The 14,092-nt window shown below is 34.5% G+C and overlaps 1 protein-coding gene across 2 annotated transcripts; it reads left to right on the plus strand.

The window, feature by feature from the left end:
- Positions 1 to 284: 284 nt before the first annotated feature.
- LOC104109788 (disease resistance protein RPP13-like) lies at positions 285 to 11,399 on the plus strand. Of its 2 annotated transcripts, XM_070187781.1 has the most exons (3): positions 285 to 806; positions 1,806 to 4,053; positions 10,901 to 11,399. In XM_070187781.1, exons 1-2 carry the CDS (start codon positions 369 to 371, stop codon positions 4,020 to 4,022), a joined length of 2,655 nt encoding a protein of 884 aa, XP_070043882.1. In that variant the 5' UTR covers positions 285 to 368; the 3' UTR covers positions 4,023 to 4,053; positions 10,901 to 11,399. The 2 variants fall into 2 exon arrangements, with proteins under 2 accessions (XP_070043882.1, XP_009617443.2); XM_009619148.4 differs by lacking the exon at positions 10,901 to 11,399 and having other exon boundaries at positions 1,806 to 4,141.
- The last annotated feature ends 2,693 nt before the right edge of the window (positions 11,400 to 14,092 follow it).

Here is a 14,092-nt window from a genome sequence, read left to right on the forward strand (position 1 = left end):
AATATGCTATCTAGAAGTTAATTAGTATTTATTTTATCATAAAATTTTAAATTAAAAATCTTAATTTAAAGACAATCTAGTATTTTTTATCCAAAACTAAGACACCCGACAAATCCTAAGCGTGTTCTTTTACGGAGTCCATTTTCATTTTTTTTCACGTTGACCAATCCTAATAGAGAAACATAGTACAATCAAAAGAAATATCTTAAACGAGCATATACTAAAAGAAAAGACCAGATAACGACAAAATGTCATAAAAATTTCCAATCTTTAAATAATTCTACAATTACTGGTTGGCACTTGGCTGCTCCCATTTTAGTGACCATTCTGCTCTTCTTTGCTTTCTTAGTCAATTTGTTGGTGCAGCCATGGCAGATGTAGCAGTGAAATTCCTAGTAGAAAACTTGATGCAATTATTAATCGACAACGCTGACTTAATTGTTGGAATAAAAGGTGAAGTTGAAAATTTACTACAAGATCTGAATGACTTCAATGCTTTCCTCAAACAAGCAGCTAAATCGAGGAGAGACAATGAAGTCTTGAAATCACTAGTAAAGAAGATAAGGAAAGTGGTAAATGATGCTGAAGATTCAATTGATAAGTTTGTGATTGAAGCTAAAAGACATGACGATAAGAACAAATTTGCTCAGTGGTTTCATCTTACTCATGTTGCTAGAGCTAAAGGGGTTGCTGATGAGATTAAAACTATTAGGGAAAGGGTGAAGGAAATTCGCCTAAATGATTCTTATGGACTTCAAGCTATTACTTCTGATGATAATTCCAACCAAGGTGCTCAGGAAAGGAAGGTACGAAAGTGGATTTTGTGGTCTTTATTTCGAAATTATATCACAATTCATTTGATTTATTGGGTTCAAAATCAATTATTTGTACTTATTTAGAAGGGGAGCCTAGGTGTAACTGGTAAAGTTAGTGCCACGTGACCGGTCACGGGTTCGAGTCGTGGAAACAGCATCTTGCTGATATGCAGGGTAAGAATGCGTGCAATAGATACTTGTGGTTCGGTAGTTCCCGGACCCCGCATATAATGGGAGCTTAGTGCACCGGGCTGCTCTTTTATTTAGTAAACTTATTAAGACATACGGAGTCTAAGCCAAAGTTATTGGGCCGGGTGAACTTATAAGTTGATCTATCCATACGACCTTGCTAGTTGTTTTCGTACCTTTTTTATGCCGTAGAAAATATAAAGAACGTCTAGTCTAGTGCTTTTCATTTTTATTTTATAATAATGTTGAGTGGATATGAGCTTGAATAGTCCGACATAGATAGTGATGATTCATATAGCGGATTAAACTTGCTTAGGATTGTGGTGTTGTTGTTTTTCTACATTTTATTGTTAATTGCTAAAAAGTAAAGCAGTGTCTTGAAATGGCAAAAATTTCAGAAAATTTATGTCAAGATTTTTTAAAATAAAAAACCATCAAGAAGTGGTTGAATTTTATTTATGACAAATGACAAGCAGATAAGCATTGGATAAAAAGGGGATACCTTCAAATATCTATGATATGAATTTCTGTGTATAAGATGTGCTCCATGTTTACAATTCGCAAAGATTATGTCATACTGGCTTCTGTGTTCTTCGTTTGAGTTATGTTCAAAACACGACTGGCAGTCAAGGTTGAGATCGTTGTGAATGTCATAGACTTCTTGTTGCATCATCTGCTCTTAAATACTTTCGTAAAATCTACTTACATTAGCACGTTTGTTTCAATATCATGTTTTATCATCTTTTATTAAAAGTCAATTCTAATATCATTTCTGTGACCTTTTTCCTTCTTTAAAAATAGGTCCCTGTAGTAGAGGAAGACGACGTGGTAGGTTTTGATGAGGAAGCGAAAACTGTAATTGATCGTCTGATTGGAGGATCGGATTATGTTGTGCCAGTCGTTGGTATGCCTGGTCTTGGAAAAACAACTTTGGCATATAAGATTTACAAGGATCCTAAGGTTGAGTATGAGTTTTTCAACCGCATATGGGTATATGTCTCTCAATCGTTCAACAGAAGGGAAATATTTCTCAACATCATCAGCAAATTCACTCGAAACACCAAACAATACCATGATACACCAGAGGAGGAATTAGCAAATGAAATAAAGGAGCTTCTTGGGAAGGGTGGGAAATATCTTATTGTTTTAGATGATGTGTGGACAAGAGAAGCTTGGGATCGGATCAAAATTGCTTTCCCCAATAATGATAAACAGAATAGAGTCTTGATGACTACTAGACAAAGCAATGTGGCTAAGTGCTGCAATGATAAACCTCATGATTTAAAGTTTTTGACTGAAAATGAAAGTTGGGAGCTACTTGAGAAGAGAGTTTTTTACAAGGAAAAATGTCCACCTGAGTTAGAATTACCTGGAAAAAGTATGGCCGAAAAATGTAGGGGCTTACCACTTGCAATAGTTGTTATTGCCGGAGCTTTGATAGGCAAAGGAAAGACGACAAGGGAGTGGAAGCTGGTGGCTGACAGTGTGGGTGAGCACCTCATAAATAGAGATCCAGAGAACTGCAAGAAATTGGTGCAGATGAGTTATGATCGTTTGCCTTATGATTTAAAGGCGTGCTTCTTATATTGTGGGGCTTTTCCTGGCGGTTCTGAAATTTCAGCTCGGAAGTTGATTTGTTTATGGATCGCGGAAGGATTCATACAATACCAAGGACCATTGACTCTAGAGGATATAGCAGAGGACCACTTGAATGATCTTGTCAATAGGAACTTAGTGATGGTAATGCAAAGGAGTTCTAGCGGTCAAATCAAAACATGTCGTGTTCATGACATGTTGCATGAGTTCTGCAGACATGAGGCTATGATGGAGGAAAATCTTTTCCAAGAAATCAAACGAGGGCAAGAACATTCTTTTCCAGAGAAACAAGAGTTAGCCACTTATCGTCGCTTGTGCATTCATTCGTCTGTTTCTGAATTCTTGTCAACAAAACCCTTTGGTGAGCATGTTAGGTCGTTCTTATGCTTTGCCTCGAAAAGATTTGAGATGCCTTTAGGTGAAATACCAGCCATCCCCAGAGCCTTTCCTTTGCTTAGGGTACTAGATGCTGAATCAATCAAGTTCAGTCGTTTTTCTAAAGAGTTCTTCAAATTATTCCATTTGAGGTACATTGCTTTCTCAACTGACACGATTATGACCATTCCTACAAACGTTGGGAATCTTTGGAATGTACAAACACTTATAATTGAGACACAACAGGGTACTCTTGACATTAAAGCAGACATTTGGAATATGACAAGATTAAGGCATGTGTGCACAAACGCCTCTGCTACATTGCCTTCCCCTAAGCGCCCCAAGAGCAGCAAGGACAACTTGGTGAATCGTTGCCTACAAACACTTTCTACTAAAGCACCTGAATGTTGCACGGCAGAAGTTTTTACTAGAACTCCTAATCTCAAGAAATTAGGTGTTCGTGGAAAACTAAATGCTCTTCTAGAGACCAGTAAGGACGGGTCCAGTTCTGGTTTGTTCAGCAACATAGGTAAGTTAGATTGCCTCGAAAAGCTGAAGTTGGTAAATGATACTCGTCAAAGTAGTAAACAGCTACACCTTCCACCAGCATATATTTTTCCTCAGAAGCTAAAAAAGCTCACTCTGATAGATACGTGGTTCGAATGGAAAGATATGTCTATATTAGGTCTATTAGATTACCTTGAAGTGCTGAAGTTGAAAGAAAATGCATTTACGGGACAGTCTTGGGAACCAGAGGAGGGCGGTTTTCCTCGTCTGCAGGTCCTATGGATTGAAAGGACAGATCTATCTTCTTGGAAGTCCTCATGCGGGAACTTTCCACGACTAAAACGCCTTGTTCTTATAGCATGTGATAATCTTAAGGAACTACCAGCTGAACTGGCAGATGTGGAAAACCTCCAGTTAATGGAACTCCAGAGTACCAGTGTGTCTGCTGCTAAATCTGCACGAGCAATACTAAAGAAGAAACAAGAAAAAGAAGGCAGCGGATTCAAGCTTTCTGTAATTCCTCCGGATCTTGGATTGTAACTTTAAAGACTGCTTCATTGACACTAGACAGGTTAGCTTCAAATCTGCCTTTGTCTTCAAATGATTTTATTCCACTGTTAAATTTCCTAAAATTACCAGTCCGATGAGTTGGCGTGGAATTAATGTGTTAGCTTGTCACGACCCAATTTAGGATCATGACCGACGCCTGGGAGCAAGTGCCCCCAAGTAAGCCTCATCGGTATTTTACAGAAAATCGGACAGAGTTTCCTCTGTTTTAGGACTATCCAAAAATAAACCTGTCTTAGAAATCAACAACACAACCAAGGGAAAACCATAACTGTATGCTAGTTATACCTTCTCACTAGCGAGGGCTATAAATGTACTCGGTAATCGGTAAATACAAGGTGCACCAAGTCTAATGAACCCGCCACTAGCTACGGGATCTTTCAAAATCTCCTCCCATTAATACTCTTTCTTGTAAACAGTAAATATTCGTACAAAAGCATTTTCAAAATAATGAAGGGCATATCATTTCTTATCAAATCTTGTAATTTTATTTCGGTAACGGTAATCATGTCTCGAGTAACAGTAAAACATGTTCAGTAACAGTGAAAACATTTTAAATAACTGTTACATCTTAAGTAACGGTAAAACATATCTAGTAACGATGAAAATATTTTGGTTAACCGGTAAACATTTCAAGTAAACTGTTCGGTACCATATCAAGTAAAGGACTTATCCCACATGCAAATTTCAAAGCATACGTAACACATTTATTTTCAAAATCATATATAAACCATGTAGGTTATGAAAATACAAATTATGGTAAGATTACTACTCACAGTACTCGTGTCGCAATACCAAACACCTCAAGCAATCTGTATGACTTCTAAGCGATCCAAGTGCTCAATTCGTGTGAAATCTATAAATCAATACAAGTTTATGTTACCATCTGCTAACCACGAAATTCAGTAAGTTTAAGTGATAGCGAGTCATAATTCCTATGACCAATGTCTCAATGTTACTCAAAATACCATCCGCCAGACTACCTATAATGCTATCAAAACTAACTCTTAATAGCTTTTTTTTTTAATTCCAGGTTCATGGTTATTCGTGAACTAGTTTATTTCATCATGAAAATCCATGTTACTGTTACCCACCATAGTTAAATACCAAACTTAATTCTAGTATTCCAATTGAAGAGTTAAACAATATGAAACCAAAATTCTTCTAGAAGACTTACGTTGTTAGTTCTTGTAGTTTCTTGTTATAACTCTTTGATGCCAAACATAGTACTTTTACTCAAGAAAAAGAACTGATGCGTATTGCTCCTCCTCAAGCATCGTGTCCCAGCAGCAGTTTGGGTTTTTGACTCCAAGTTGCTGTTAAATTTCTCGTTCTCACTTTCCTTACGGATTAGAGTTGTAGATATTTCTCCAATTTTCCAAGTTGTACTCTATTTGTTGGCTGGCAAGTCTCCTCTCCAAACCCTTATCAAACCCACGCCACACCTCTGATGGGCTTTGGCCTTTGAAATTGCTTTATCCCCTTTTTTTATAGCTAAATGACCAATTTGTCCTTGGTTAAAATTATGGGTTATTACATTCTTCTCCTCTTATAAAATTCGGTCCCCGAATTTCAAATAAAGTGCATGCCTATAGACTGAAATAAGTAAGGATATCTGACTCACATAGTATCTTCCACTTCCTAAGTAGCTTCTTCAACGAAATAGGTTCCAGAAAGACCTTCGCAAACATAAATTCTTTGATCGTAACTTTCTTATTTATCTGTCAGCACTAGCGATCGACTCTTCTTTGCAAGTTAATTTCTCATCAAAGTTGGATAATCAGTGCTACAAGCATATAAGAGAAGTCCAATATATATTGTTTTAGAATAGAAACATTGAACACTAAATGAAAAAAAATAACTCAGGAAGAAGTGTCAAACGATAAGTATGACTTCCATCCCATCAAGTACCTCTTATAATCTTATAAACCTTAGATTCATTTTCACTCTTTTTTTTTTTCAAATTGCATCACGCTTTTCATAGGGAGACTCGTAGAATCATTCGGTCTCTTGCTATATATTTTAAGTTTATTTTCATGTTATTTGCACAAGACTTTTGTCTGCTTTGTGATGTGAGCAATCCTATTTGAGTCAAATGAACTTATCAGTCACTTCTCATAACAAGTCTAGTCCTAATTATTTTTTTAATTTGTAAGTATAGTCTTAATACCTTAGTATCACCGACTTAAAACCAACTGACAAGGCTTTATATGGATCCATCTCGATGCTTAACTACAAGCTAGTGTTATAAACAAACTCAGGTAAAAAGGTCGATAAGCACTCAACTATCTCAAAAATAAAGAACATTTATTCTCCAAGATTTGTACATTATGTTCAGATTACCCATCTGACATCGGATGAGAGGTATTACAAAGATCTACTCGTGTACTCAATACTTGTTGGAAAGATATTTCAAAAGTATGCGGTAAATTGTGATTCTCTATAAAAAATATTGGACAATAAAATCCCATGGAGTCGGATAATTTTTTTTCCATTCATGCATATATGTGCATATTTTACCTCATTGCTGGAAGTTTTGACTAGCAAGGAATGTGCATACTATGCAACCAATTACAATTTTCCAAATATAATCATAACCTTTAATCGTTTGAGATAGTTCTATCATAAAATTTACTATAATTTTATTCCATTTCCACTTTAAAATCTCGAGTTGTTGTAGTAGTCCTGCAAATCGCAAATTCTAACCTTGACATGCTACAAGTTAAATAATCATAAACAAGTTAAAGAAATCTTTCTTCTTTATTTTCTCACAAATATAATTTTCTTCTAGTCATGGTACATTTTATGGACCTGAGATATACAGTGTATCTAGAATTGTGAGCTGTATCACGAATAGCCTGTCTCAACCCATATATGTTTGCTACACCTAATAGATTACCTAGTCGGAGAATATTATTACTATTAATAGTCATATCCTTATTTGTTTTACCAGCTAGGATCTAATCTCGGTACTTGGACAATCGCTCATCCTCCTATTGACTAGCCTTTATGCACTCTACATCAGGCTTGACCAATAGCCAATAATATCTTTGATTTTTTTTTCTTTTCACATTGAATCTAATACGTGTACACTCCGGTCTATGCATATTTTTGTCTTATCTTTACAGGAGCTATATGCGCCAAATTATCCATGTTTTCTTTTTTGCATAAGTTATAATATTTATCTTTCCCGAATAGTACAAAATAGTACAGTTATATCTTCAGTAGTTCCCTCTATTAGCATTGCTACATATTTATATCTTTGTTGGTTTTAAATGTACTCCAGGCTTTTGTGCTAGGTATAAATCTCATAGTTTTCTTCGTATAAATAGTGTCTCTAAATCTTAAAAGAAATACAACTATGATCATCTCCAAATCATGAGTGGCATAATACGACTTGAGCTTCTTCAATTTCCTTGAAGCATAGGCTATCACGCGGCCATTTTGCATGAAAATATATCCTAATCCTACTCTCGAAGTATTATATAACATCGTGAATTTTTTATAGCCTATTGGAATAAGGCTAACATTTGTGTGATTGTCAAACACGCTTTGGGCTTCTAGAATCTCGTTGTACATTTCTCTATCCACTGAATTTTAGCGATTTTCTATTTTAACTTGGTGAATGGTGGTGCTATTCTAGAGAAATCCTACACAAATGCCAATAGTAGCATGTCAAGCCAAAAGAAATCTCTGTAGGAAAAATGGGTCTCGGCCATTTATGAACTAATTCTATCCTCTTAGAATCTACCATCTTTTCATTCTTAGATACCATGTGTCATATGAATACCATTGAGTCTAGCTAATTGAAGAACTTGGTAAAAAGCTAATTTTCCTGCAACGTCTTTAATATATTTTTCAAGTAATTCTCGTGCTCTTCCTGGGTACGAGAATATACCAAAATATTGTAAGTAAAAACTATGAATTTTGTTTCAAAAATAACTTTGAACACCATATTCATTATATACATCTATAAAGTTGGAGCATTGGCCAACCTAAAGGACATCACAAGTAACTCATAATGTTTGTACTGAGTACTAGAGGCAAACATCGAAATATCTTCCTTTCTTATTCTAAGCTGATGATAACAGGCCAAAGATCAATGACTTCTTGTAACTGATCAAACAAGTTATCTATATAAGACAAGGGATATTTGTTGTGTATTGTTATCTTATTTAATTATATGTAGTTGGCGCACATACTTAAAGACTTATCCCTTTTTTTCCAAACAATATTGGCGTACCCCATGATGTAACATTCGGTATGATATAACTTGTATCCAGTAAGTCTCTCAATTATTCAATTAGCTCTCTCAACTCTGTTGGTGCCATATGATATAGTTTGTGTATTAGGTGTCAGCTCAATACCAAAGTTAATTTTTCATATTGGAGGTAGTCCTAGTAAATCCTAAGGAATAAATTAGAAAATCTCTAGATGCTTCTTTTTTTCTCAAACTAAGTATTTCTTCTCTTGTGCCCCTTACCGTAGCTATGAGACCCAAACAACCTTTCTTTTATAACCTATAATCCGCTTTTTGGACAAAAGCTAGCTTCTAAAATCCACCAAACCTAATAGTATTTCCATAATAATCGAGGGTAGCGTGGTAAGAAGATAATTAATCCATATCCATCTGTACGTTAGAGTCAACCATATTAAGTACAACTTGGTTAGTTAGGGTTTCCTTCTCTTAACTTGAATCTTAAAAATTTTAAACACATGTCTAACTACTATAGTTTTTTCACAGAAGTGGCAACCCGAAAAGGATCGCTTAATATCTCAAAACGTTCTTGATTTTTAAATCTTTGACTCATATTAAAATCCATACTAAAAGATATTCTAATCTCGAGATCTTCTTATGTGAGTTCTTGCATGCCTATCATGTCCATATTTTCAATCTTTCTGGTAAGTACAACTGCTAAAAAGTAGGTTTAAGTCTTCAATCTTCATATATACAGTTACTACCTTATTTAAACAACTAACCAACCTTTCAACAAGCCTCTAAACTTAAGATGTTGCTTGCGCATGCAGCTAAGAAATTTTAGTGTTATATGTAAGTATACTCATCGTCTAAATCAATTTCTTAAATGATCTAGCAGGCAAGTTCACGTTACAAACTGTCAAGAAAGAAGTGATTTATAAACACTTTAGTAAAATTATTCCAAAATTAGCTGTGTTGCTCTTGTTGGCATCGCTAAGAGTACAATAGCATTTCATGTATTCGCCATGTTCTCTAGTCTAAAAGTTGCCTGTTCCATAGACCTCTTCATGAAATATCCTATAGCTCATAACGTGGTAAGTATTTTACTACAACATTTAAGGATCCTTTGAATTATCAAAAATAGTAAACTTAGTAGTTTCAACTTTAGGAACTTTATTAAGAATATTATGTTGTTCCCTATAATCTTCTAGGTACATGAGGACTTTAGAGCCCCTGTTCTGTTGCTCATTCTTCTTATGTTTATCCATTATACCCATAAAGATCTCAATTTTTTTTTTCTTTCGTGGAGGTAAGTACCTTTTTGTGATAGCACTCCTCTATCGGTATAGTGGTAGACTAGTATAAATTTTCAAAATAGACTCTATTACGCATCTTATTAGGAAGTACCTCATATGGCACAATAAACCTTTCACTGGTTTTGTATACTACTTTTGTAGCATTTCTTTGCTTGGAGATGGTTGCATGTCCATTGGCGAAATTTGACGTCTTTGAAGTTTGAACCTCTAGCCAAATTCTATTATAGGGTAATTGGTCTGAGCCATACACGAATAGAAAAAGTAATGACAGATTCAGTTATTTGACTCTAATCGCCACACACGTACGGGGAATAAGAAAGAAAGAAAGACAAGACACATCCTATCACACCTTCGTAAAATCACGATTATGGGAATGGCCGGCTACATAACCATAATTGAAATTCTATTATCGACGTGTGCTCCATTAGTCACAAGAATAACCTAGGCTCCGATATCAACTTTGTCACGACCCAATTTAGGATCATGACCGGCGCCTGGGAGCAAGTGCCCCCAAGTAAGCCTCATCGGTATTTTACAGAAAATCGGACAGAGTTTTCCCTATTTTAGGACTATCCAAAAATAAACCCGTCTTAGAAATCAACAACACAACCAACCTATATCGACCAAACAAGTTATAATCCTCATTCACGAAATATTTCCAACATAATAATACTAACTTCATCTCCAATTATAAGATAGAAAAGTCTAATACGAGCCACCAATTCTATATCAATAAAAGAATACTTATGACACTCGTAAAAATGACTATGGAGCGAATCTAAGGGTTCAAGAAAGAGACTATAATAAATAAATAACAATCTTTGCGGGCGAATAAATGCGGGGCTCACCAGGAACTGTCAAATCGTGTACTCTAATTAACAGAATCATCGCCTGCGTCTACTGCTGTCTCTGTAAAAATAATAGCGGGGAGTGAGTCGCTAGCTCAATGAGTAATAATACTTAACCATAACCGTTTTAATAGGGGACAAGTATGCTTGTATAATAATCACAAAATAATATGCTTTTTGTTTTAAAAAAAAAACGGTAATAATAATCAATCTCATCATGTGTTTCCCGTAATAAAATCAATTTAACAATTCAGTAATAAACTCGGTAAATATTGTATCATAGCAAATCTTTATATTTGGGAGGTTTCTAGAAAAGGATCATGTATAGAGTATCATGTGCTGCCTAAAGCCGAATGTTAACCATCTTTATCAAGACAAACATTATAGAGTATTATTTCGGTTTCTTTAATATCTTCCATAGGTTCCATTGTCCTGGTAATATGTGCTAGCCGATGTTCACTTAAGCTCATCATGCATTGATTTGCACAGATTTGCTGAATTCTGATACTGGAGGGACTCAGCGATGTATCAACCTTTCTGCTTGCTACTATACTTCATTTACCTCGCTGGTTTTAACAGAGAAGTCTCCTGCATTTTGTTTCAAGTTGGATGAACCTTAAAATAAAAGCTGCATTTGGCTTCAAAGAGAGTTCAACTGCACTATGTCAAAATGCAGATCAGCTTGGAAGATTCTTATCTATTAGTGTGTCCGGATATCTTCACATTAAAGCAGAGCCTGAAGAATGACATTAGCGATTGTTTACACTTTTTTCTATGTGTACTGTTGCCATGTTGATTGTGACTCCATTCTTGAAACTTGTTTTTGTGCTCTTTTTAACCGTTGGTCTATCGAAAACAGTCAGACTCTCTACCTTCACAAAGGTAGGGTTAAGGTTGTACATACACTACTCTCTTCGTTGGGTATGTTGTTGTTATTGTTTTTGTGCTCTTTCTTTGTATTTCTTTAAATCGTCTTGTTTTTTCCCTCTCTGGAGTGAGTTTTTGATGTACATGAATGAATTGTTGCATAACAGTAGAAGGTTATCGTTATTGTTGTTATTTATATATCTGGGTGAAAATAACAGGAGAAGAACCTATAAGGTACTAAACGAACAAGAAAATATTCTATTGTGATGTTAATTATGTTGGGATATACTATTAACTATGCGGTTTAGACATAGTATTGTGTTTTATGATTTATGAAACAATTATTTATTTAAATAATTCAATTCAATAAAATACTATTTTATATAGATCATTTGTTATATGTGTGTCCTTTAGTTATGTAGTAGACAATTTAGTGTATGGAGTCTTAGCTCATGTACAGAAGATTAAATTGTCGGTTCTCATAATTAATAAACTATGTTCACAATCGAAGATATTATTGGGCAAAATATTTTGATGATTGTAGCACAAGATTATAGTATAATTTGTCTTGAGTATGATAGTGATTTTACTCTGATTTCTTGTGCTAGTATACTTAGTGTATATTGAACGGACCAAGTAGAGAAAAAATATTTTTGTACTGAATATATATAAAATAATTTCTCTAATTCATTGAATGAGCTTATATTCCTAATCTTGATATAGTTATTATGATCAATGTGATTTGTTTATTGGTTTGTTTTATAAAAAATGTACAATTCTATTTAGAGTTAGAGTATGCATGATAGATTGGACAATAGCGAATAACATTTGTGAAATAATAATTAGTTGATAAAATCCATGATTCGTTTTTGAGTTTGATGATACCCCTTTATGTAAGCTTATAAGTTTTCATGTAAAAACCCGGCCGGTGGATTTTGTATCCGTCACATGAAATAGTTTAAGCGGAATTATGAAAAATTTAATTAGTTGATTGAATTAAATTATCAGTGATTAAATTTAATTGACTGGTATTTGGGATCTTAACATGGGGAGTTAAAATAAGTGTTGGTAAATTTTTGAAATTCATATTGAAGAGTTCAATTGTACTTTTTAGTGGAATAAACTGCAATTAATTATAGTAGGGATTAATTCATGCAAAAATTCGAATTAATACTATAATTAGTAGCCTCTTATTATTTTTGTGGTTCCTATTATACCTAGTAAAAATCTGGACTGACTTAGATAAAAAGTGACTTGGGAGAAAAGTCATCCGGTAGAGTTAGAGTAGGATTCTACTTGCACAAGCAGAATCCTACACGTTTTTGGAGCCTTTTTTGGCTGAAAAACGAGTCTACATAAGGAAGATTTTTATTTTCACCTAATAACTTTTTAGAATTGCATTGTTCTTTCCCACTCAAAGAAATTTCGTCCAAGGTTTTACTAGGATCATAGCAGAAGACTGCAGCCCTGGATTCTTGCTCTGTGGAGGACCTGTGCAACGATTTCAAGAGGTTAGTGCTTCTAATCTCGTAATGATATCATTATCTAGTTTACATGTATGTGATACCTATATTGTATGCTTGCTTCCACTGCACATGTTCTAACAATTGGTATCAGAGTGCCGTCTTACATCTAATTAGATAATATAATACAACATGGATAGAGTAATATTAAAACGTGTTGTTTAATGATACATGTTTAGTGTGATTATTCTATGTCAAAAACGTGACTGTTTTTATTAGTATTTTAATTATGAAATTATGAATTGATATACATATGCATAAACAGTGGTGTTACATTTAATGACAATCTGTTTAGTTGCATTTTTGTCCATAATCACAGTATTATTTTAATAAAAATGTGTCTGTTTTGAATGCTATTAGTCATGAAATTATGGATTAATATACGGAATTATGAACAATGGCATTTGAACGGGTGAAAAACATTCTGTTTTTTAACAATTTTGTTCGAAAATAGTTTTTTATATAACACTGTAATAATAATATTATTTTGAGTTCTGAAATCATGAATTAACATACATAAGTATATTATGTGCTTTGAACGAGTCAAAATAATCAGAACCCTAAAAAACGCCAAAAATAGAATTCTACAAATAGGTCATGAATTTGGAATTCTGAAATTCTGTCGAACTCCGATTGACCTCACATTTGGTAGATTCATCGAAAATGTAACGACCCGCCCGGTCGTTTTGAGTATTACGGCCTCGTTCCCTCATTTACTGTTCAATTTATACCTTACAGTTAATTTATGACTTATCGAATTAGTTGGTTCGGGTCCGAAAAGGTTTTAGAGTGAAATGAGACACTTAGTCTCATAATTAAAAACTTAAGTTGGAAAAGTTGACCTGATATTGACTTATATGTAAACAACCTTAGAATTTAATTCTGATGATTTCAATAGCTCCGTATGGTAATTTTGGACTTATGAGCGTGTCCGAAATTATTTTTTGAGGTCTGTAGTGGAATTAGACTTGAAATGCCGAAAGTTAAATTTTTGGGAAGTTTGACCACGGGGTTGACTTTTTGATATCGGAGTTGGAATTCAGTTTCGAAAATTTTCATAGCTCTGTTATGTCATTTATGACTTGTGTGCAGAATTGAGGTCAATCGGACTTGATTCGATAGGTTTCGGCATCGAATGTAGAAGTTGGAAATTTCATAAGACTAAAGTTTCAAGTGAGTTCGCACAAGATCTAACTTCAAATGAGCATACCTCTCTTGATATGAAGAGTTATAATATGCGTTACCTATCAAAAGAAAGGTCTATGTGTCTAGTTTCCAACGCTTCAAACCG

Source organism: Nicotiana tomentosiformis, chromosome 10 (genome assembly GCF_000390325.3).
Source record: "Nicotiana tomentosiformis chromosome 10, ASM39032v3, whole genome shotgun sequence".
Taxonomy (NCBI): Eukaryota; Viridiplantae; Streptophyta; class Magnoliopsida; order Solanales; family Solanaceae; genus Nicotiana; species Nicotiana tomentosiformis.

What these genes read in the sequence shown, in the direction of transcription:
- LOC104109788 (XM_070187781.1), top strand. Translation starts at nt 369, where the DNA reads ATGGCAGATGTAGCAGTGAAATTCCTAGTAGAAAACTTGATGCAATTA. An exon ending in AAGGTGCTCAGGAAAGGAAG is followed by an intron (nt 807 to 1,805) that starts GTACGAAAGTGG and finishes CTTTAAAAATAG; the next exon opens with GTCCCTGTAGTAGAGGAAGA.